The sequence below is a fragment of the Podarcis liolepis genome, assembly GCF_965112155.1.
Source record: "Podarcis liolepis genome assembly, chromosome: 1".
NCBI lineage: Eukaryota > Metazoa > Chordata > Lepidosauria > Squamata > Lacertidae > Podarcis > Podarcis liolepis.
Genome location: NC_139554.1, coordinates 107,464,226 through 107,489,731, shown reverse-complemented (window position 1 = coordinate 107,489,731; position 25,506 = coordinate 107,464,226). Strand labels below are relative to the sequence as shown.

General features: G+C 40.8%; 2 protein-coding genes across 3 annotated transcripts in view; one reads left to right on the top strand and one right to left on the bottom strand.

The window, feature by feature from the left end:
* Positions 1–1,155: 1,155 nt before the first annotated feature.
* Positions 1,156–17,369, bottom strand: GCA (grancalcin). Of its 2 annotated transcripts, XM_083495094.1 has the most exons (9): positions 16,978–17,166; positions 14,751–14,927; positions 13,871–13,972; positions 9,206–9,275; positions 8,104–8,147; positions 7,104–7,251; positions 5,892–6,005; positions 5,012–5,070; positions 1,156–3,130 (listed from the first exon to the last, which is right to left on the bottom strand). In XM_083495094.1, the coding sequence occupies exons 3-9, from the start codon at positions 13,937–13,939 to the stop codon at positions 3,104–3,106; spliced, it is 531 nt and encodes a 176-aa protein (XP_083351220.1). In that variant the 5' UTR covers positions 13,940–13,972; positions 14,751–14,927; positions 16,978–17,166; the 3' UTR covers positions 1,156–3,103. The 2 variants fall into 2 exon arrangements, with proteins under 2 accessions (XP_083351220.1, XP_083351219.1); XM_083495093.1 differs by lacking the exon at positions 13,871–13,972 and having other exon boundaries at positions 16,978–17,369.
* A 217-nt stretch (positions 17,370–17,586) lies between these two features.
* The window catches only part of IFIH1 (interferon induced with helicase C domain 1), a 34,969-nt gene continuing 27,049 nt past the window's right edge, over positions 17,587–25,506 (top strand). The window contains exons 1-2 of the mRNA XM_083493743.1: positions 17,587–18,551; positions 20,036–20,140. Of these exons, the coding sequence (XP_083349869.1) occupies positions 20,114–20,140 (27 nt within the window). The 5' untranslated portion in view covers positions 17,587–18,551; positions 20,036–20,113. The remainder of the gene's footprint in view (positions 18,552–20,035; positions 20,141–25,506) is intronic.

The following is a 25,506-nucleotide window of genomic DNA, read 5'->3' as shown; positions in this document are numbered from 1 at the left end:
CCTCACTAGCCCTAATGGACACTAGCCACCTCTGGGGAGAGGGTATATCACTTGCCTTCAGTGGAGGGCTTCAGCCTCACTTATGCCAGTTATTACTTAAATGGTGGGTGGAGGACCAGTGAGCCTCGCAGAGTCTGAACAGTGTCACCTCACTGACTTGCATCCACCCTTGGGCTTCAGTAATTTTCAGACATCTCAACCAGGTCTCAAGACTCCTTTCTATGGGTCCATTTGTAGAAATTAAATAGGATACCACTAGCTAGCCTCCCCAATCTTCCAGCTATGTGTTTCAGGTCCAACTACCTCCCGCCATTAAGACAGACTCCAGGATAATGAAGATGCAAAGAGTTTGCTTTTATGTGTATCACCCAACTATACCTTTAGATCTTTTTTCAGCGGTATGCACAATGGGTGGTTATTCATTTGTGATCCTACATTATTTTGGGACACTCGGCAGCAGTTGCTGCATCTAATTATTTTTTGTTACATCAGTTATGACATGCAAAGAGTACAGACTGATCTTCCCAAGTCATCCCTCATAGAACTGGAAATATGCAGTGTATTTAATCTCAGATAGATTCCTCTTAATCATTGAGGCAGCCTCACATATTTGCATGATCAAGGAAGTAGAAAATTTTGTGTGTAGAGAAAAATAGTACTGTGAGAAGCGTGTAACACAGGGATGTGGAATCTGTATCCTGTCAGCTGTTATTTGATACCAGTTTTCATGATCATTGCCCATACTGGCTGGGGCTGGTGGGAGTTGGGATATTCCTGGGATAATGCTACCCTTCTAGCAAACACTCATTTTTGAAAGACTGGAAACATGCATGAACTCCACCTGTGTATGTAGCAAGAGAGATTTAAAGGAGTTGTACTACAACTTTTTCTTTGAAATTGTACAGCTGGTCTCGCACACTTCAAAGTTAAGAATCTTCACAAAGTTATCTTCTCCCACCTACAACTGTCACCTACCATGCTGTGCTAATGCTTTCAACGAAATCAAAGTTTAAATAATAATAATAATAATAATAATAATAATAATAATTATTATTATTATTATTATTATTAAAGATCTAGCATATCCTGCAACATTACTATAGTGCTCAAGAACTGTATCATGTCAGATTTACACCGTCTTGGTATGAAAGAATATAAAGCGAGTTCCAAGTTTATTTCCAAACAATTGCCTGGAATGGCACTGAAAATAGTTACTACATTTGTACAGTTAGAACAGTATCCAGTTATTTCAGAATGTACGAAAATCGCTACGTAGCAGATTGCAAATAATCTACAACTATTACTCGACAATTGTGAACAGCAAAATATGCATACGAAGAGTGTCAATGATTTCAGAACTTTGATTTTAAACTGCCAATACGAGTTACAGGGACTGGATGATAACGCAAGATCCTTTTAGAAAAGAGTCCATTATACTAGTGAGATTCTATGGGTAGATGCTGCAAGACACAAACAACTGAAGTGTTAAATCCATACATTACTGATTCCATTCTAAAAACAACCTGTCTCAGCACAAGAATTTTTTTAAATCACAATAGGCAAACTGACCCTTAAAATGTTTAGCAGTGGCAGAATTAACCTGGATTTGTGCCTTGGCAGCTAAGTAATGTATCCTTGGCCGAGCAAATTGGTCTGAACATGCAGATTTCATCATGCCATCAAACATGTCAAGAAATGGCAACAAGGCTGCACCACTGAATAGACCCTCTGGCTGTTTCCAGTGGGGCCTAACAATACAGAGGGCTGTCCAATTCTGCCCTCTTCATCAGAGCTTGCTTGGTGCTCTTTGAAGCACAGAGGAAACAATATATTGTTGTACATCTGTTGATGCCAGCTGCTGCAACTGCACAAAGCCCTATCCTAACCTTGACTTCCTCCCACCTACTACCTGGGGCAGCAGCACCTGCATAACGGCTCACAAGGTTGGGCTGCAGATTCATCTCAACATATCTTGTAGACCCAAACGTTATCAAGCCCATTGATCAAAGCCTGGAAAGTGTTGCTATCCTAACTTGAAGTTTCACTACGCTCACAAATAATGAACAGATGCAAGATTTGGCTTGAATAGTAAAAGAAAAAGCACTGGTATGCATCCATTTACACGTTAAACTTGCAGAATAGTAGCTACTAGAAAAAGAAAATGGCATCAATAAGCTGGCCTGGCTGAAATTATCACAACCATGCAAGAAGCTACTTCATACCAACAGCTTCCCAGGCAGTCAACATTGCCCTTGTTTCTGGTAGTAACTACAATGCACTGTATATGATGCACAGAGCTGGATTCTGTAATCAATCTGCTCAGGCATTTGTTCACAAGTTTGTTCAAATAATATGGGGATTTTAGCTGAGAACAAGAAAGGGTCAATTAGGACTTTTTCTTTCACACATCTAAGAAAGAAGCCTCAAACATTTAAAGGAAAAAATGGGTGCTCTAGAGAGGCACACGAATTCTTCTGAGGATTACATCTTCAAGAGGATAAAAATAGTTAAACAAAAAGTTTTCAACTACCATTAAATATAATCTTCACTATGAACATGTTATACTAGTCTACAGTCAAATAAATCTACTGAACATCCCGAAGAAGAAATATGTTTTAAGTTTGTACTTGTGACAAATACTAATTCTTTTTTATTCCAGGCATTTATTATTTCATAGGCGTGCAGCACATGAAACAACAGAGGTTGTAGAACACTAGAATGCCAATTACAGCTAATCTTTATTGCAATTTAAGCCAGCAGGTATTGGGGGGAGTGCACTTTAAGATAAACTAAACCCTGTTTATAACCATTACATGAAATGTGATTGTTTCCTTTTATCAATCCTGAGAGCATAATCCCAAAATATAAAAAGTCTACCATCCATATGCATAAAGAATGGCACACTTCTAAGAATTACTGTAAAATGTGAACATTTGTTTATTGTCAAACTACACACTAAAAGTCAAATATATTTATACAGAAATGATGCATTAGCAGGCAGAAATGTGGAAAAATCAATGGCAGCTTCATTTTCACAGCATTTTCAGTTAGTTTTCTCAAAGTAGTTGAAATTATACATGGAATTTTCTTCCACAGTTGGCACTCAGATAGCCATGGTGCACTGCAAGAACTGAAAAACAAAAGCAATTGTAATATTAACTGCCAATTTAAAGAAAGGGATTTTTTAACTAGACAAAGAATGAGCATAGTGCAGTTTGGGATTTGTTCACTATATGCAGGTCAAGAAGTAAAATATATTGGGGCCAATTGTCAAAATCAGAGCAGAATTCTGCTCACAAAATGTTTCTGTTGAAGGAAGGGAGGAGGAGGAGGAAGCTTCACCCTATAAGTCCATTGTGCCTCCTGAAAATCTGCACAGGAGGATTGGTATTGTTGGCAATCAGCTCAGGGGGTTGTGGAGGGGTTCAGAAACACACTGTTTTCCTACTTTCATGAACAGTAGCCTCAAAAGCCCTTGTGTGAAAAAATTGAGTTTGCTGCTTACAGAAGTTCAACAGTGGATTCAAGCAAATATAAAAAGGTAAAAATGTGCCAGTCAAATAAAATTATTGACCAGAGAATCATAACTGAAGTTAGATATACTTTATTATCAAAACAGAGTCAAGTTTTTTACTGTATGCCAGCAACAGCAAAAATCACCAAACCCCAAAACACACAGATTATCACCATCCTACACAGTACTTTCAGTATTCAGTAACACCCAATGTGGCTCCTCATTACTTGAACAAAGAGTACTAATGCAACAAGAGACGCAAAATTTGATAATGAAAATCATCTGCCCTAAAACTGTGATAAAGCATAGACATGCATCTGCTTAGTTTTAGATGCCTTGGCAGTCTGTTCCCTGTATATTTGTATCTTTGCAGGCTGAAAGCTACACATAGTGGTAGGGTTTGGCAATTGCAGCGAGTTCTGCTACTGTTGAGATGGAAATTGAGAGAACTGAATATGCAGTTCAAGGAATCTATTTGATCTATTCTTCCAACTGCTTTCCATGACATTAGTAATAATCCAGGAAAATAAAGAACAACTGTGAATGAGTTACCTGCCCCAAACACTTATGTTTTCCCAGCTGAAGGACATGCCATAAACATCCCAAATCTGAGAAACAGTATTTAATGCACAAAGGACCAGTGTTTTGAATACAACGTGTGCATACACCTGCCTAATAACACATTAGTCAAGACTACTCTAACAGAGTGGGCTGGTTCAGATGACCATACTCCTTCAAAGAAGGAATAAAACAGGAACTCTTCAACTAATTTCCTATGAACCGTGGCTTCATATCCTGACTTGTTCCAAAGCAGTTACTCAGAGTTTCCTGGTTCAGACAAAATAGAGTTTTGGAATAGTTAAATAGTTCACAGAATATTTCACTCACAAAATGGAAGGAGCAAAAAAGCGACATGCATGGCCAAGAGACTCATTCATCTGTCTGCTTGGAAAATAGAGATGGTCTTAATCCTAGAGCTGTGGATTCAAGCCCCAGGCTAGGTGAAAGATTCCTGCATTGGTTGGACTAGATGGCCCTTGTGATCCCTTCCAACTCTATGATCCAATACCTAACTGCAGTCAAAATAAGGCCCATAACATTTGCAGTTACTATTTAAGATGCATTATTAGAACTGCATTGTTTTTGCAGATTTTCCAATGCAAAATTTATTGGAACTCCTGCTGTACTATTAGCATTCATACAAATAGTTTCCAAAGGCTGAACATCCCGGAGTACAGTATAACCAAACTGGCTAATCAAGATTTCAAGCATGACAGTTCAACTGAACTAAGGGTGTTGGGAGAAAAACACAGTTTAATGCACAGGACACCACAGATGAGATTCTGAAAGAAGTTCAACACTATTCTGAGATTATTTCCCAAGAACAATCACTACTTTGAGAGTATTCTTTCTCCAGAAAAAAAAGCACCTGACAATATTGCAGGTACATAATGAAAGTTATAATTTGAACAACCAGTTATTAATTATCTTACTTACATCATCGTATACAAGATTCACAATGCCCTGTTGCATGCTGTCTCTTCTCCTAAAGAAATCTGTTAAAAGAAAGTAACATTTATATTGTAAACATTCTGATGCACAGTCTGAAACTTGTTTGCATGCTCAAGTCTCACTGACTGGAACTGGGCTAAAATATTCTACCAAACACAAGATTATATCCTCCAAAAGCATCCTTTTCAATTGAGTCACAATAAATTCCACTAACTGACAAAGAAATCAGACAATTGTCTCAGGAATGTTCAGTCCTAATCAAGTCAACGGGATTATACAAGGCACACAATTTGGCCCCAGATGTTTCAAGTTTATGCCGTGCTTTGCAGCTACCTGAATATCATGCTCCCAGACCCAGCTGCTGAGTATTTTGTCACATTTACTGCATTTTGTATTTCACAATGACCTGATTTTTAAGCTGAAAAAAGTAAGAGTGCAAGGAGTCCTTGGGTTGCATCAGATACTGCCTACAAAAGAGCGAATAGACTTCTGCTTGCATATTGGGACTTCCAATATGACACTTCCCTCTCCTCTTGCTTGCACACCCTCAAAATCTGTTCTGGAGGATTGTCAACCCTACAGAGCAGATTTTGGAGTGTGCAGGAGAAAGAGAAAGGGGAAGTGAGTGGAAGCTCACTTGCACATCATGGGATTTCACCCCTTAAATTTAATCTCACTTCAGATTCTAATGCTGCATTACTTAGAGACATGCATCATTTTATTTGTATGCCACCTTTCCACAGTTCAAACCGTGCTCAAGGCAGCTGACAACATAGAAAAAATTACAGTTACAAATGTAACAAAAATAGTCATCAACTGGCATCAGATACAGAATTGTTACAAAAATAACTCTAAAACACCTTACCCGTCAAAGCCCGAAGCTTCACGCAGCAAGCCACATAGTCATCAAAAAAGATTCTGCCATTCTTGCTGTAACGTTTTACAATAGCAATTAATGTCTGTGGGCTTAGCCTATAACCTAGACGAGGTCAAGGAGAAAAACATGTCAACTTCAGAGCAAAAGGCTTAAACAAGCGTTTTTGTTAGCTTAATATTTTTAAACAGCTCCTAGCATTCACAGCCCTCTTTGAACTAAAACTCAAGAGGGGAACACAATACATGCACTCCAAGAATAAAGCAGGTGTTGAGTGAGGGAGCTGCATCTTTCCCTTCTAGGTACAGTGGGAAATTATATAATACTATGATATATTCCTTCCTTCCCAGACTAAGGGAAGGAAGGCAGGTCCATTGCTCTAAGGACTGTCTCACACATTCACTAGGGACCTGGATATGGATGTCAGGAGCAGAGATGGGCAAGTGAAAGAGAATTGCTTAACCTTCCTCCCAAAATGCTTTTCCTGCAATGTGTAAATATGGATTTAGAGCCCAAACTGTGAGAAGGGGACTGTAGAGGAAGCAATGGGCAAGGAAGAGAAGGAATAAGCACCTGGCTGATTCTAGACCACCACCCACCCCATTTTGCAAAGACATGGGCTCCCAGAATCACATCTACAGCTGTAATGCTGGTCCCAAACCCTGAGTTCTCAGGCACATTGATCAGAATGGATTACTAGAAACTAAGAGGACTTCAAAGATGTCCTCCCAATCAATCTCCCTGTTCTCTAATAGGAAAGCCAGCAGCTTTTTCTACTGTGCTCACACTGGAACTATCGCCTTCTGTCATGTATGCCTGAGCAATTCAATCCTGCATTATTTGTGTACCCTGTAAGCAATCAATGAAGATTTTCAAAATCCTGGACAATTCAGACCAATGGTTGTTTTGTATGAAGATGCTTTGAGAAGAGAGCAGCAATACATAATTCAACTTCATCCTTTCAAATGTCAGACTCCTGTTCACATACATCCTCCAATACTCTGCTCAGAGTTCATTTAAAGGCTTGCTCTTCTACCCATAGACTGAGCAAGTTATGACCAAGATTTATCTAGAGCCAATCACTAAAATACTGTATAACGTCCTGAATATATCATTTTCAAATACTCTTCCTAGCAACCCATTCTACTTTTACAGGGAAATAATTAGTTACTTGAAAACACATGTCTAGCCAAAGTATCATACCCATAGCTACAATGACTTGAGTCAATTCATGAAGTTCCACAGTTCCGCTTCGGTCTTGATCTATCATCATGAAATTTTGTTTCCAAGCACTGAGAGCGCCCCAGAGTTCCTTAAATTCATTGTATCCCATTTTCCCAGTATTCTCTCTCTAATGTAATAGTTAAGAAAACAGACCATCTTGAAGAAAGTTGGTGAACAGAATTACATAAACCAGCATTAGATTTTTTGTTTTGAATACATATCATCCAACTTCTTATTCAGGAGTTTGCTTAGAACATTTTAAGCTGCTGTTCTACGTTCAAGTTATCCGAGCAAGTGAAATTATTTCTTGTTTTTTGTTTATTTACACCCTGATCTACAGGATGCAAAGGGTCAAGAAGGAAAATCCTTAAAATATCAGTGTGTTCCAAAGCAGCACAAAACCAAGTACTGCCAACCTAGGTGGTATGAAATTCAGTTTATTTTAAGTGTAGTATGCTTTCCAAACTTATCTCTAATATTACAGGCTTTTTTGTTTGTTTGTTTTTAAAACCACACACATTACTTTAAGTTATTTCCTGTCACTTGGTACATAAATACCATTCAATACTCACTACTTTGTTGCTGTTGGTCACATTTGAGTTGGGATAGCCCAGTAACTAGCACATGCTGGCTAACACACTGAGCCTGTAGTTTAAACTGCAGTTCCCACTGCACAAAGCCAGCAGCTGTAGCTTAACCCCCAGAATCAGTGTCCAGAATTAGCTTTGCTGATGTATCCAGTTTCTGTTAACACAAAATATGGAGTGAAGGTTCTAAAGCATGTTTTTGAATGCTTAGCTGGCCCTACAAGCTCATCAATCTTAGTTTCTTTTCATCTTTCAAAACAAGATTGTTCCTAAACATATTCAGAATCCTGCATCCTGAAACCTTGGTCCTGTTGTATATTGAACCTGGGTCCAGCTGGTTTCATATGAAATGGAAGTTTACAGTTATACTTAAAGACTTTTTCCAAGGATACATCCAACATTGATATCATAATTCTGCACGTCTCCAAGCTGAATGCTGAAATTACAAGTGAAAGATGCATTAATTCTAGATGGCATATATTGATTTCAGCTCTAATAACTATTGTTCAAACTATCACGACTAGCAACATAATGAAGTTTATAAAGACTAGCAATTCATGTACAGGTAATGGCTAGCAAAACAATGGCTAATTTATATATAAAAAAGAGACAGACCTAATGAAAATGTATTCAGAATACTTTTCCTGTTTTAAAGGTTTTATACAACCTGTGTGAATTAGCATGAGAATGGAGGATACTATAAAATTTACATCAGAAAAGTAAAAGAAAAAAACTATTCCTTGATAAAAACAATTCAAGTAGTATGCAAAGCATGCTATGAATTGAGTTCAAATTAGCAACTGAAAGAATTCAAAAATGAATATGCTTCCTTGATAGGCAGAAAGTGAGCAGAAGTATCCACAAGCAGGAATAAGTATTCCAAGTCGTCTGAACGATCAAATAAGCTATGACAATAGTTGAAAACATCAATGGCAGGAGGCAGAGCAAGAGGAACATCTGCCTTCTGAGCTCTTCGGATACACAGTCACACCTGTGAAATTCCAATCATCACATGCTATAGTTTGGATAAAAATCATTCCTTACATTTTATTAAGCCATCTGCCACACTCATTGTTTGCTGCATTACACATGTTGCAGGGACATTAAATGCAATATTTATCACTCAAGGCATAACTGCCCAAACAAGTCATGTGGCTACAGATACAGAGAGGCAAACAGGACTTAAGCAAGTCAAGAGGGAAATGAAGAACAATCTTCCCTGACTTGAACCTGACAGGCCAGAATTAAAATCTCCACTCAGCTGCGAATCTTCCTGGGAGACCTTGGACTGCTCACAGTCTTTCAGCCTAACCTACCTTGCACCACCTTGAGCACCTGGGAGAAAGGTGGACTATACATCTAATAACAAACTTAATGTTTTGCACTACATCTCCCACCAGCCCCAGCCAGTGCAGCACTGGCCAAGACAGATAGAAGAATGCAATAACTTCTTGGAGATTGAATTTAAGGTGTTCAGAAGCAACAAAGTCTTACGAGAGTAAGTTCCACTGATTCCAGACTGGGTTAGACATCTCTGTAGCTCCTCAGCATCCACTTCACCATCCTGTAAAATTAATGCATAACAAATTTGTGGTTCAAATATACCAACCTATCTAGTAATACAAAATCAAGCATGTGTGAATTTTATTTGTTAGCCAACTGTTCTACCTCAATTAAGAGAATTAGAATACCATGAAAATTACTCATCTAGAAATTTGCCAAACTAATTAAATTAAATAACTAAGCAGTAACTAACATTTCCTAATTTTTTTAAAAAATGAAGCAGAACTTCCTCATGTCCTGCAGTGATTTATTGCAATAGCACAGCTCTTTCATATGAAGTTTTTTTGCTTGAATTTTTTTCCACAAGTGTTGAATCTATTTTAAAAGTTTCATGCGCAGCTTTGTAAATCACAAGGCGGATTATTTTAAAACCAACACAAGATGGCTTTTCCCCACCATTATCTACTTCCCTGCAGGTATACCCTATACCTATATGTTCATTGTTGTTTAACAGGTCAGCTCAAATCCAGCTGCGTACAAAAAAGGATCAAACAGTTACCTTAAGTTTAGAAGATATCTACATGCAAGAATAGTATACATAAAAAACCCAGAAAATGAAATGAAAGACTATAAAGCAGCTCTTTGAACAGTTCTGAAGCTCTGTACTAATGCCAGTGAGCTACTTGTTTGATCAACTAAAGCTTATCACACAGAAGATTTGCTTACAATGACATGAAGCATTTCAACTACCATGGTACATCAATACATTATCCTACTAAGATGTCACACCTAACACGGCACAAAGAATCTTGTCTCCTAACATGCACTTAATGTAAATATTACTGTAAAATCATCCCCTCCCTTGGGATGATTTTTATAGCAATAAATAAAAATGAAAAGCTTAGTGTGTGAGCTTCTCCAATGAAAATGTAAAGGGGGACGTAAATTCAAAACCCACTTCATTTTCACCCCATGCAAACCCTATTATCCTAAAGTGACTGGGCTTCTTACAAGAAGTTTCCCAGAAGCATGTGTAAATGTATCTCTTGTTCTAACCTGAAAGGGATGATCTTCCTCCTGGCTAGGTCTAAGAAACTATTATACGCTGATCATGAGTTTCAGGAGAAAGAATATGAACTTGTGTTATTTAGCCACATTTAAACACTAAAGAGGTCAAACATCTCTAGTCAACTGTGGATCTATGTAGTCACATCCTAGAGATAATTGTCCAACATGACTATGCAATAGTGTGAAGGTACTTATACCATTTACCCACAAATACAAAATAATTTTCATTGGGTAAGCTCACAGGAAAGGATTGTTGGAATTTGATGGTAAATAAATTTCCGAGTCTCACTGACTGACCACAATGCAACAACACTCAGAAATGACTTCACTGGCCTGCTTTTACCCACCCCTCCAAAAGTAATACCCATGTTACTGCAAGTTTCTACCTGATCAGTTCTTTTGAGTGTCAAGGCCCACGCTTCCATCACCCCACTGGTCCTGCTACATGGCAGATGACAGACTGTGCTTATTTGACTGGTACTTCAGGAGTGAATGTTTATTCCTCCTATAAAAAACTAAATTTACTAAAATATTACACTTGAGAATTAAGAAAAAAATTATGGAAGTCATCAATTAAGGTCCTACTTGGAGAAAATCAAAGCACGTAATTCCCCCCTTTTTTCATATATATTACCCCATTTACATACAATTAATCTAAAGTAGTGGTTTTCAAACTATGTATTGGGGAACCCTTGAGTTCCTCAGAAGCTTATCAAGGGTTCTTCAACAAAAACAGTTATGGTGAAAAACTTCCCAGAAAGATGGCTTGTCAATACCTTTCCTGATCTCTCACAGCTACAGGGCTGTGTTCAGTACATTCTGGAGCACTCACAGAGCAATCTTAAGCATTTTACTCCAAAGCAATTTCCACTGCATTCAATGGACCTTACTCCTCTGTAAGGGTGTTCAGGATGCAAGGTCAGTTTCTGTGGAGCCAAAAAGCCTGGATCCTACTTAAGATAAATTCTGAAATGTGTATTACAGAATTCCTTTGCTCCACAGTAGGTACCTACGGTGTGCTTCACCAGGTAAGTCAACGTGGAAAGGGTTCCCTGAAGATACAAAGTTTGAAAACCACTTCTGTAACATCTGGAAGGCCAAAGGTTCCCCACAGCTGCTCTAATATATATGTGGAGTTCCTACAGTTACAAGAGTTTCCCATTATCTTCAGTATTCTTTTTCATATTTATAGGCCGTTCCTTATGACTAGAACACAGTTGTACTATTGGGCAAGCCATTTTTTTAAAAAAACAACAACTCATTTCTTCAAAGACTTTCCTAGATTTCTATGGACTCACCAACTCTCAGTACAATGAACCCCCATCCTGCCTGCCATTAATCAAGACCTTGCTGCCTTAACTACTTCAAATGTAAACGGGGGCCTGAATCCAGTGATGCACCCACAAGACTTCAGTATTGTTTAGAAAACTTTATAGAAGGGCTGGAAATTGTTACATTAAAATTATTCTACTTAATTAAAAAATTGAAAGCTACTTTATATATTGGCCACTTTTCTAGACTTCATAGTCATGGCTTACCTTAAGCTATTTCCTCATACAGTATTTCTGGTGAAGTCATTCAACAACTCACCCACACAGTGTCTAGTGCTAGGTCCTCAATGTGACACCCATGACCACCATGGTGTCCTCATGGTGCTTACTAAGCTCATTTGGGGGAGTTCAGAGTGTCACCAGTTTTAGACTTCCAAATGTGTTCCTAGGCTCAAGGCGTCTAGCTAGGGATCCCAGGCCTAGTGTTTCAAAGCAGTAGCTGCCAGAGTGAAGCACACTAGTTCTGCTTTGAACTTAACAGTGTTTCTGGTTCTCCAGAAGAATAAAAACAGGAGGCAAATACCAGATTTTGTTAATTACCTTCCTTTCTCCTTTTCTGGTTTCAGTAACGTCTGCCTTACAACCTGAGGTGGCAAGGAGCCACTGTCCCTGTGCACAAAGGAAGACCACCTATCTCACCATCACTTACTAGTGCTACCCCAGAACACACTGCCGCATTCCCCAATCTAGGAACTAGGATACTCTGGAAATTATCTCTTTCTCTGCTAGACGAAAAGAAAGCCCTAAGTTTCCATCCTGCTCATCCTACTCTCTCTCCTCCTACAGTCCACTTCAGGTACAATCCTCTATCAATTTTCCACTGCTTAGACTAGCTTCAGAAAAGCATACTCAAAATTCACACATGCTCATTTAAATAAGTATCAGAGTTCTAACAACTAGCTTAAAATCCCCTCATCTATCAGCTTGTCCCAATGACCAGAGGTAAAAGAGCATGAATTTGGCCAGAAGTATCTGTTTTCCCAGCAACTATGCAAACAAAACATAACAAATAAGGTTCTACCTTCTGACCTAGTTCACATCTTGCATTAAGTAATTATTAAAATAAAATATAATCTGCTGTGAATGAGAAGCATGCTGCTGCACGCTGCTGGAATCACAAGTGTTTCACCCCTTCCCTTCTTCTGCCAACAAGCAAACCACAGAATGGTTTGCCATGTTGTCCAAACTCAGGCTACTGCTTGTTTCCAAACCATGAGCCTACAATTGGCTAACACGACAAATCAGACCATGCCTTGTTTTCTAGACAGCACCCAGTAACAGTCAGTGAGGAGCACAGTGTCTGCAATTTCAACAGTGTGCAATGTGGTGTGAAACCATGCCTAAGTGTGGTCTCCCAATATCTTCATTCAAAAGTGCTTCCCTTTCATGCTATGTAATTGGGCCTTTTTTTAGTTAAAGAACTACTGGGTTGTTTTAGACCGAGATTAAATGATACTAAAATAGTACCAAAATATTCATTACTCATTCATTACATGCAGTGATCAGTTACTCCCACCCAAGACCACTTTTGTGGATTAGGAGTGCCATCTAGAGAAGGCAATTGCTACATCAGATGGCATGTGATTATTCTCAGCATTTCTCTGTTAGCTCATTAGTTCTACAAAAGGAGCACTATATATAATCAAATGGATCTATGCACACCAAAGTCATCAATGCCTTACATTAAAAAGTCATGTGTGGTGTGAATAACACTAGGTTATCACCAGTGGTGTCCATGCATGAATGAGAAGGGCCTGAAGTCATACAACAGGAGTTTGCCTTCTTTCCTATCTCCCTCAGCCTCTCATGTTGTCCCCCAAATCTTATCCATAGGGTCGGAGGACTTTCTGGACCAGATTTGTGGGGATGGAAGGGTGAGGAAAGAAAGGAGAGCTTGTGCAATGTTGCCTGCTTATTATTATTATTATTATTATTATTATTATTATTATTATTATTCCATCCAAGGTCCTTGTTAATCATTAAAATACAGTTGTTTTAATATGCTGGCTCTTTGCAGCCATCACTTACAATGTGAAGAGTGGGCCATTGGACCTGGCTTAACCACACCAGCACCAAAATCTGAAATGGTTCCCCTGGTATGAAGACGACAATCACAAATGAAAGTTGTGCCTTCCCTAAAATGTCTTACTGAAATGCTAACATGTAGGATGTAACATGTAACAACTTGAAACCTTGCTTGGTAAAGACTGTAGAAATTAAAATGCCAAGGGGAGAAAAATCTAAAGGAGCTACTCACCTGGAACTGGAGTTCTTCATGAATATTGCCTTTGCAGATCCACACTCTTGAGAGAATGCATATTGGCATCACAAGTCCCAAAACGCTCTAGAGACCAATGACCTGTGGGGCCATGCATACGCCCTTTCGTGAATCTTTACTATAACCTTTTTTTTTTAACCAGTCCTTTTGCCCAGATTACACTGGTGCTACTCTATAAAATACCTAGTCACATACAATGTATATGACTCTTCCAACCCAGAAGCCTGCTTCAGACTCAAAATTTAAAAGTGCTCACTTAATTATTACTTCATTAATAACTATACAAAACTCTATATAATCCTCTCAGCATTGAAAAGGGAGCACCAAGGCAGTTACAAACAGCCTCCCCATCCTTATGACATATAATCCTGGAAATAAAATTATCTGCTCAGTGATTTGCAGCCAAGGAGCTAAAGTATCATATTTAAGAGTCCCCACATTCTTAGAAAGAGAACCTTTTGTTTCAAAGGCTAGGCAGTATGTATTAAAGTTGCAGACAAGACAGTTTTTGAGATGATACAATGTTTTTGAGATGATAAAAGAAAACTTAATATCTAAATCTATAAGTAAGAGCCAAATTTACACATGTAGTTGACTGACCAGGTGGGAAAAGAATGTGACTAAGGAGCTTGGCCAGTTTTCAACAATATCACAATCCCCTAAAAAAGAAATAAAACTATCTAATGCCCATCTTCAATTTACAATGTTTTCAAGCTGCAAATCACTGACAGATCTATACAGATGTTACTGTTAACATGTTAGCAAACAAACTCCTGAGGACTAGTCTATGCCTTACACTACAATCAAAACATAAGAGCCCTCTTTCAAAACTTTAAGATAGTAACTTGAACTAACATACCTGTCCAGCAATAGCACTGAAAAATGTCCACAAGGGATCAGCAGCAGCAGCTGCAGCATAGGCACCAGAATAAACAGAATAGCCAGGAGATCCACCATGGGCCACACTTTGCACTCCTCCAGGAACTGGCTGACCCATTGCCATTTGCATTGGCACCTGCCCACGGTAAGCTCCATACTTTTGAGGAAGAGGAAAAGAAGAACATACATATTTCACTATATTTACCAGCTCATCACAAACATCTATTGTCTATAACAGATTATTTTCACTGAATTGAAATGCCTCACAAACTCAAGGAGTGTATGTGCACTACAATTCTAATATCACTACATCTTACTATGATAACGTTTACACTTATAGAAACAGATAGTTTTCTTGACCACTAATTTGGGATTCACTACTGTAAGGGTATGGTGGCACAGGAGGCATGGTACTCTGGCAGTACAGAAAGGGCAGTTCAACAAAGTAACATCATAACAGAAGCAAACCAGATAAGGAGTACCAGAAAGTAGTGCTGGAATCTGAGTTTCCCCAATAGTGTTTGCAAAATTGCACCAGCAAAGAAAAAGTTAGCTAGTTCAGCTACTTTTGCAGTGGTGATGCAAGCTACTTCAACTAAGTACACTGTACCTAGCCAAATGAGGAAAAATATGACTACTTACAAATACAAAGTAGTCCAAAGCACACCAGTGCTTAGTATTTTGTTTCAACTAGTTTCCTGCAACTGAAGGAATTCCAGCACCACTATAAACTGACTATTTTTATTTGTGCAGTAAGCCAGGAAGCAGACTACTAACATCAAAGCTTCTTATTCTAGGGGTTGGGGAAGTAGGAGGTTTAGCATTACATGCCAGGAAAACACTCTTAGGGAGGAAAGGTAAGCTTTTTTTCTGAATGTCATCGAAAAAGTTCTTGAATACCATTCCCAAACAGACCTGGCAAGTATTTGACTACTGCCAACCACAAGGCTGGTCTGCAAATTTTAATTTTTGAGTAGAAAAAAACAGTTCTACTTAGAAATTTATATATACCAAATTCACTTGCATGCAATAAAACAATTACTTTGACTCAATTTGAGTTAAAGTTTAAGGCTAGACTTGTAGCCACACATACATATATAATAATGGGGTAGCAAAGCGGTGCTTGAGATTTCACCTGATCTTCCCTCCAGATCAAAGGGGAGGAGAGAAGTCCAGGAGATTTTTTGAAATCTTGTTTTTATGATGTATGTTGGATATGTGATTGGAGAACTTTAATTTGAAAAAACAAATAAATTTATATATAGAAAAGGAGATTTCACCTGATTTTAGTCAAAAGGCAAAGAAATTTCCAATTCTCTCAAAGCAAGATCGGATGGGTTGCTATTCATCCATTCTTACAACCTTTAACTTGCCTGACATTTTAAAAATCAATTCAGCCTGTAGTCATGACCTTATTTACCTGGGATGCAGAGCAGTGACAAAAGACAAATTATCCTTCCCTGCAAACCACCCCCCCCAGGGCCCAGTGTCCCACATTAGATAGCTTAAAATCAGCAAAGACTGCGACAGCTGAAATGATTTCCCCAGGCACCACCCGCTGTCTTCCTGAAGCATTTTCAGTGCTTTTAACCAAGGGACCTAAAAACACCAGTACTGCTCTAACAGATCACCCAGTTTCTAGAAGCACGGCCTAAGCATTCAAAAAATATTCTTGCTATGCCTTTAAGCGGTGGCTCCACAACCATGAATTAAGTATTCAAATTTAATAGGATGGTAAGCGGTACGTCATCCACAAGGCAGAGGCTGGGCCTGTTATGAAGAGAAAGAAAGGGAGAGGTGTTTTTTTTCCCCCCTCCTCCTCTTTTCTTTTTTAAAATGGCAACCCTTTAGCTCGCTTGATGTGTCAGAGTCAGGCACGCCTTCCATTTCCTCCCGCTGTAAGAGAACAGAGTCCTCCCTCTCTCCCTCGCCTCTTGCACTGCACACATTAATGGCTTCTCCGCCAACTATGGGGGGGGGGGGCGCTCGGCGGAAGGAGACCAATTTCGGGAAGGCCTTAAAAAGAAGGGCCTGGAGCCTGAAGGGCCGGCCGGGCTCCCTCGGCTCTGACCCCAGCCGGGAGGACGAGCAAGGAGAGACTGACAGCCGCGCCGCCAAAGAAAAGGGCCCGGCCGGGTGGGTGGGGGAGAGAGGGACGGACAGACCGACAGACAGGCCTTCCCTCCAATCACGCCCTTTCTACTCACCGCTCCGAACCCTGGGTACGTCATGTCGACGTTTATGAGAGGAAAAAACCGTTGAGAGCGGGGTGGGGGAGGGGGTGCCGTTTCCCGGATTCGCAGCTCGGCCGGACTCGAATCTACCACGACAGCCGCTCCGCTATCTCGCCAGCTCTTGCCGCGGTGGCTTCCTCCTTCTTCCTGAAGTCGTCGTACGGAGAAGCGGAAGTTCCTTCGCGGCGCTCGCTCGCCCGCCCTCTGGCCGCTGCTTTGGGCTTTTGACTGGCTGAAGCTTCGCCCCGCCCTCCGCTCGCGATAGGCCTCCGAGCTGAGGAGGAAGGGCGGAAGAGTGAAATGGGCCGCGGAGTTCGGGTGTATGCGTGAGGGAAGGCAGGTTCGAAGAAAGACGGCGTCCGTGACGTCTGAACCGGAAGTAGAGGGGCGGGGTGAAGATCAGGCCATTGTTTTGCACCACTCTGACAGGCATATGAAACTCTTCCGCCTTGGAGGCCGCTAGACGGGCCACAGAGACAAAAAAAGTTAGGGAGTAATGCATCCCGTTGCCTAGATAGAGCACTTCTGGGTCTTCGCCATTAAAATCCGAAAAGAGAGTTTGCTAAGGGGCGGGGGGGGGATAGGGAGCATCAAGGGAATTTTCCAATATGGTTTTTTTACTTATTTTTTTATGCTTTGTTGTTGTCTTTCTGGGTATGATTTGCAAGTATTTTCTTTTCTTTTTTAGATGAATGTCTATTTTTGCCTGTGTATTGTTTGTTTCCACGTATGATATTTTTGGGGGGAGGGAGACAGGGAGTGTTTCTGAGCATCATTCATTTTTTCTGTGTGTGAAATAATAGGTATTTTATGGTGCCCGTCCCCCCACCCCAGTTTCTCAGATTTCCAAATGTGCTCCCAGGCCCTGAAAAAAAGTTAAGAGACTCTATTTTATAATTCTGTAAACTACCCGGATGGCTTTTTGTTGAAGGCGGCATGGAAATTTTGTAAATAAACAACCAAACAGTAAGTCCAAACAGGCATAAAATACACAACAGATACAGTGTGGCAATTCAGTGGGGAAAAAACAAAACTGTTTTTTGCTTCAAACTATTTGCGTCTGTGTGTCACAAGCAAACTTGGGGCAATGCAAATGAGTTTGCTAAAACCTGTATGATCAAAATGTATTTAATTAGCATTGTGGTTTCCACATTTCACATGGGGGGACTGAGTAGCTAATGGCTTGCTATAGCTCTTTAAAAAAAGATTTAAGAACTATTCTCTTTATGGGCAAAATACCATGTCACCACAGTAATACATATTTCTTCAAGATGCAGGCAGATAGTAGTAAAGTTGTGTGTGTGTGTGTGAAGTTATCTTGCAGACAATATCCATGTGTCTAAATCTCTCCCTCCTCCCCCCCTTCTCCTATGAAATGCAGTTTGTTGCAAACTTACAATGCCTCGCCCTTGGGTATTCGTGACAAGGAAAGAAGCAGCAGATCCCAAACCAAGGCAAGCAGGCTCACAGATGACTGGTCAGCATGGGAAAGAAAGCTGGCAGGAATCTCTGTGTGCTTTGGTGCTCCAGTAGTGCTCACAAAAATGGTATTTATCAGCGGAAGTATTGTAGCATCATCTCTTGCGGCCAAGATGATGTCACTGTCAGCCTTAACCATTGCCAGCCTCAGCTATTGCCAGCGGTGGTGGAGACCCAACAGGTGGTATGGTGCTGATAGTCTAATCTGTTGATGCAGTAGGAGTTTGAATGGCTATGAAATATACTATGATAGTTGGGGCAGCCATTGGACTCTCTAAGAAGCAGGCCCCTTGTGACACTTAAGATTTCTTGATGAGGCCCTGTTCCAAATTCCATTTTATGGGTGTTCCATTATCTTACTTTTTTATCTTAAAGCATTTCTAAACTGCTTAGTATTTTGAAATATATAAGCTGTATACAAAAATACAATGTAAAGCCAATAAAACTTTAGGGAAGTTTTTAATGTTTGACGTTTCACTTTTACATTTGTTGGGCAACCCAGTCAGATGGGCAGGATACAAATAAAATTTATTATTATTATTAAATTTTAATTAATAATAAAAATAGTATTATAACAATTTAAAATAAGTATTATAAGAACACAATAGATTAATAATAATAAAAACAATATTACAAGAACAGATTAAAAACTAACAATAAAACTTTTTTTATCCTACTTACTTGATTCTCCATAGAAATGGTAAACCTGGATTAAATGGAAAAATAATTTTGATGAGGGCAACATTGTGTAGAAGCTGTGCATGAGCAGCACTGAGTCCACAGCAATGTAGAAGCATCCTGTTCACTTCACACAAAGATCAAATGCCACCAGATCTTTTTGTCTCTCTTTTTTTTAATGGGGTAGCTTTATCGAAGTACTTATAAATCTCACTTTCATATTAAATATCACAAGGTGGTATGCAACCACAAAACCCAATACTGCAATAAAAACAATAAGTATGTCAGACACATCGGTAAGGCCAACTGAGCAAAGAATCTCAGGTTTGAAAAGGCCTGTCCGAATAACAGTTTTTGACAAATTTAAGAAAACAATCAGGTAGGACTTCTGCCAAACCTCTATTGGTAAGCAGTTCCACAGCCCAGGGACTGCCACATCAAGGCTCAGTCCCTGGTAAAAGGCTAACTGAAGGCCAAGGACCATGTGGGACCCAGGGCCCCATCAGAAGATGTCAGCAATAGGAGGCTGAGCTTTAGAAATTAGCAAGTCCTTCAGGTACTAAGGGCCAAAGATAGTAAGTGTTCTAGATTGTACCTCTTTCAATGTAGAGCACCAAGGTGGTTTATTTGCTCTTCTCAAATATGCCTTTCAGAGCAGGCCATGGTCACTGCATTATGTAAACATTTCATATTAGGAAATATTAGGCAACTTTCACTTCACATTATGAAAGGAAACCAATTGAACATGATAGCTGCATTGTTGATGACCTTTTATTTTATATGGTATGTATGCAAACATGATGCAATAGCTAGAAATAAAGCATAGAAATGTTATTGGCACTGCTTTCATCATGTCTGTTTGGTTCCATTTCAGAATCTCTCTATTGGCATTTCCTCCTTAATTTCAATCAATCAATCTCCTTTATTGGCATAGAAAAAGTGCATTGTATACATGGATCAGAACACAGCACGAAACATGGTAAGAGATACTTTAGATACACTGTGAGGGACGAAAAAGGCTCTTAGGACCCATGGTGATGTAATTTCATAGTGTCATTTAAAAATCCTGCCATGTTCTCCACAACGTCATTATTACAATTGTTCAGCAGATAAGACATCCTGGGAGAGTCAGTGCGATAAATCCCCTGCTTCAATAAAGGAGCCAAATACTTATATTTTTTGCATAAAATGGGCAATAAAATAAAACGTATGATGGATTTGACCTGTTTGTACCACAAGGGCAGCATCTTTCAGAGTATGGGATTTTCAATAATCTACCTTGCAAAACTGCAGTTGGCAAGACGTTAAATCTTGCGAGGGCAAGAGCTCTGCGTAGATGGGGATTGTAAAGCTGGTGTAAATATGGAATGTCCTGGCCAAATGAGGGTGGAGTTCCCAACCCCAATGAGGAACAGGTTTTTTTGGCTGCCCTGCAAAGGGTTTGGAATTCAATCTCTAGGATTCTGTACTTGATTGTCTGGAGTGCTTCCAGTTGTGGGAGCATAAGCAGCAAGTCAAGTGATAGGCCACACCTTCTGATTTTGCCTTCAATGCCTGCTAGCCATTTACCACTTTTGTTTTAAAATCCATAAAGAGGGAACATAAAAATGTGAAATGCCAGATGTACTTATTATCATGGAGATTGCCAGTCACTTGTATTTTTGTTTTCTTAGAAACGATACTTCCCTTCTTACTGTGAATCAGAAACCTAAAGAAGGCTGCTTTGATAAAATCCCCTTCAGCACTAGCTCAAGTTCACACACTTGAATTAGAGACAGGGATTTATTTATTTTTACTTTATTTTGTAAAAGCACTCTTACAAGCAGATTCTAAGCATGTTTATTCCAAAGCAGTCTCACTTCATTCAACGGGATTCACTTCCAAGTGTGCACACGACTCGTGCCATTTTGGCTGAAAACACCACAAAGATTTCAACCTTTGCTATTTTGTGGGTGGGATTTAGTCACATACCAGCAAATTTATGTTGTACAACTGAAGTACATTCAGCACCCTTCCTGGCACCACAAACCCACTTTTCAAAACGGGGAGGGGAGGGGCGAGAGAGAGAGAGACTCTGGGTGTTAAGAAAGTTATGGAGAAATGTGTTGGAAAGTGTGGTTTGACAATTGCTTAACATTACACTGAAATTTCCAGACAGCCCACTTACTGAGCATTGGTAGAGTGTGCCTGGGAGTTTCTAGAAACTAAGCAACATTTGTGATTTTTTAAATGGATAATTTGTGTGTGGACCTGCCACGCTGAAAAGCATCCATTTTGATTTGTTTGCAGGGAGGTTAAACAGTCAGTGTGTCAGGCAAGTCTTCCCTGAGTGCCTTTTCCCTGAACATTCCTGCAAAAAATCCTCTCTTTTTTGGTGTGTGTGTAAATGGAATTGTTCTCTAATAATAATAATAATAATAATAATAATAATAATAATAATAATAAAATTTTATTTCTATCCCGCCCTCCCCAGCCAAAGCCAGGCTCAGAGCGGCTAACAACAGTAAAATAATACAACATTCTAAAATCATTTCATTATAAAATTAATTCAAATCAGATTAATGGCAACCATTGGGCTAGAGTTCTGTGAGGATTGCCAAAGGAGGGGGTCAGGCTGTGCCCTGGCCCAAGGCCTGGTGGAACAGCTTCATCTTGCAGGCCCTGCGGAAAGATGTCAAGTCCCGCAGGGCCCTAGTCTCTTGTGACAGAGCGTTCCACCAGATTGCAGCCACAGCTGAAAAAGCCCTGGCTCTGGTTGAGGCCAGCCTAACCTCTCTGTGGCCCGGGACCTCCAAGATGTTTTTGTTTGAAGACCGTAAGTTCCTCTGTGGGACATACCAGGAGAGGCGGTCCTGTAGGTACGAGGGTCCTAGGCCATATAGGGCTTAAAAGGTTAAAACCAGCACCTTAAACCTGATCCTGTACTCCACCAGGAGCCAGTGCAGCTGGTATAGCACCGGGTGAATGTGATCTCGCAGCGAGGACCCCATAAGGAGTCTCGCTGCAGCATTCTGCACCCGCTGGAGTTTCTGGGTCAGTCTCAAGGGCAGCCCCACGTAGGGCGAGTTACATTAATCCAGTCTGAAGGTGACCGTCGTGTGGATCACAGTGGCTAGGTCAGGGCGAGAGAGGTATGGAGCCAACTTGGAGGAGATGAAAAAATGCCGCCTTTGTTATAGCTGCAATCTGCGCCTCCATGGAAAGGGAGGTGTCAAAGATTACACCCAAACTCTTAACGGATGGTGCTGGCACTAACTGCACCCCCGCAAGAGATGGGAGTGTTGGGATTCGCAGGATACTGGATAAGTCTGCAGGCTTCAACAGGATGATGCAATACTCTGCTGGGTCAGAGTGACTCAGCAGGAGTGTGATTAGTGTAATTGGCTATCACCTGTTTTAAAAAGGAAAGCCTGTTTAACAGTGGTGGTGGTGGTGGTTGTGCTGTAGTGTGGTGGTGCTGTGGTGGAGAGTATTCGTTTGTAAGTACTCTGTTTGGACTGTTTCATTTGTAAATGCCTGTATATAACTCACATTAAAAAGGACTGCACTGAAAAACCTGGAACTCTTAATGCTTTGCTGAAAACGCCGCGTGGAATACGCGACAGGGTTATGGGCCCAGCACGCTTCTGCTGCGCAAGAGTACAGGTGGCAGTTATCTAGCCGTGGGTGCTGGAGGTGAGCTGCAGGGATGGAGCAGTCCAGAACTGGCGTGTTGCTGGAGAAGCTGACGGCCACGAACTACAGCATCTGGTCGGTCCGCATGCAACACTTCCTCAAGCGTGAGGGCCTGTGGAAAGTGGTGGAAGAGCCACCGCAGCCCCCTGAGGAGGATGAAAAGGATGAGAAAGCTTTGGCTACGATCATCCTTGGAGTGGACGACAGCCAGCTAGTCTACGTAGCTGATAAGGTGACGGCAAGTGAAGCGTGGAATGCGCTCAAGGCTGTCCATGTGCGAGAGACAGCTGGCTCACTGATAACACTGACCAGGAGATTGTACCGGTGTCGGAAGAAACCGGGGGACTCCCTGGTAAACCACCTAAAATTCCTAACAGGCTGTTTCCAGGAGCTAGCCTTAAGAGGGAGGCCTGTGGGGGGAGAGGACAAAGTCTTTATAGTCCTGAGTTCCCTTGATGACAGCTATGATATGCTGGTCAACTCCCTCGAGTCTGTAGAGACTGATAAGCTGACTCTGGAATACGTGACCGGACGGTTGTATGCAGAGGAGGACAGGCGTGCAGAGCGAAAGATGACCTCAGCCCAGCTGTTGGAGCATCCCAGAGGGAACAACAGCCGGGAAGAGCAGAGGTGTCGGGAGCCGGAGAAACAGCCAGGAGGAGCTGCTGCAGACCAGCCGGTGGTCAACAAAGTAAAAAGGTGTTTTTGCTGCAAGTCCAGTGGACATCTGCGGGACTGCCTGAGGAAACAACAAAAACAGCGGAAGCACAAGTGGCAGCAGAGGGAGTCTACTGCTTGGGTGTCTGCAGATGGTCAAGAAAATGAGGAGCTGTGGGTTCTGGACAGTGGAGCTTCTCAAACCTTTTGTAAAAGAAAAGGATTGCTAACTGATGCTAGGGCTTCAAACAAAAAACATGTAAGTCTTGCTACGGGCCAGAAAGCTAATGTGGTTTGTGAGGGGGAGGTTGTGTTCCCACAGCTGGGACACACATTCAGGAATGTATTGTGTGTGCCTAGTTTGCAAAACAATCTCCTGAGCATTCCTGATTTGGCAAAAGCAGGCTTTGAAGTAAATTTTGTGGGAAACCAGTGCCAGATAAAGCAAAATGGGGCAGTGTTGGCAAATGCTAGCCTTAGAACTAATATGTATGTACTGCAGTGTGAATCTAAGGTTGCGAATGTGCAAAATGTCCCGACCCATGATATGTGTATTCATCTCCTGCACAGGCGTCTGGCTCATGCTAGCTATAAGGTGCTAAACAAAACATTGGAGTTGTGTGGGGGGATGAAAAACATAAAAAGTTGTGATAATTACTTAGACTGCAATATCTGCAAGGAGGTTAAAAGCAGGGCTTGCCCAGTAGCAAGAGCAAGCCAGAGAGAAACCAAAAAACCACTGGAGTTGATTCATGCTGATGTAACTGGTCCTTTTCCACCTAGTGTCTCCCACAACAAGTATTGTTTAATCCTAGTGGATGATTTTTCTAGATTTGGCTGGGTCTATCCATTAAAGCAAAAGTCTGACGTTGCCCAAACTTTGAAGTTCTGGGTAAGAAGGGTAGAAAGGCAACTTGGTGAAAAGGTGTCCTCTATTCAATCAGACAGGGGAGGGGAGTTTATGGCAAGCTCCCTAAGAAATTGGTTGCGTGCCCAAGGGATTAAACATAGGCTTACCAATGTGGCCACGCCTCAAGAGAACGGAGTAGCAGAGCGTAGGGGAGGTGTCTTGCAGACACAAATGAAAGCATTGTTAGCAGATGCAAATCTTCCAATTAAGTACTGGGCTGAAAGTATTAAGACCGCAAATTATATTGGGAATCGCTTGTGGTCAAGGGTACTAGATGACATACCCTATAAAATTCTCTATAACAAAAGTCCCAGTTTGCAACATTTAAGAATCTTTGGGACAAAGGCATGGGTTGACATACCTGTGAAAAACCGAAGAAAAGGTGGGAAAAGGGCACAGCAGTTGCTATTTCTTGGGTATGAAAGTGGTACGAAAGCCTACAGGTTTGAAGATGATAAAAACCTTTTGAGTTATAGTCGATCAGCCAGCTTTAATGAGCAAAGAAATTGGCCCAAGATACATGCAAACCTGCTGCCAGAAAAAGTTTTACTGCCGAGCATACCTGATAAGGCAGTTGAAACAAAGCTAAGAATTGGCAGCTCTCCCAGAGAAACTGAAAGGGAGGAAGTAAAGGTTGAACATTTTTCTCCAGCTGCTAGCATGGAGCAGGGGAGAGAAGAAAGTGCAACAGGGACAGGAGGAGGTAGATCTCCAGAGTCAATCCACTCCAAAAGCAGTCCTGAAAGTAGCCCAGGGGGTGAGATTAATGAACCAAGGAGGTCTGCAAGAAGTAATAAAGGTCAACCTCCAGACCGTTATGGGTTCCCAGCCACCATAAACCAGGTTTGTGTGACTGAGCCAGAAAACTTTGAAGAAGTGCAAGAGTTACCTACTCTAGAGAAAGAGGCGTGGTTAAAGGCAATGCAGGCAGAGTATAACTCTCTGCTAAACAACAATGTGTTTGTACCTACAGAATTGCCTGAAGGTAAAAAGCCCATAAGCTGTAAGTGGGTTTTTAAAGTGAAAAAGCTGGCTGATGGTAGTTGTCAGAGGAAAGCCAGGTTGGTTGCACGGGGCTTTACACAGAGGAAAATGATACATTA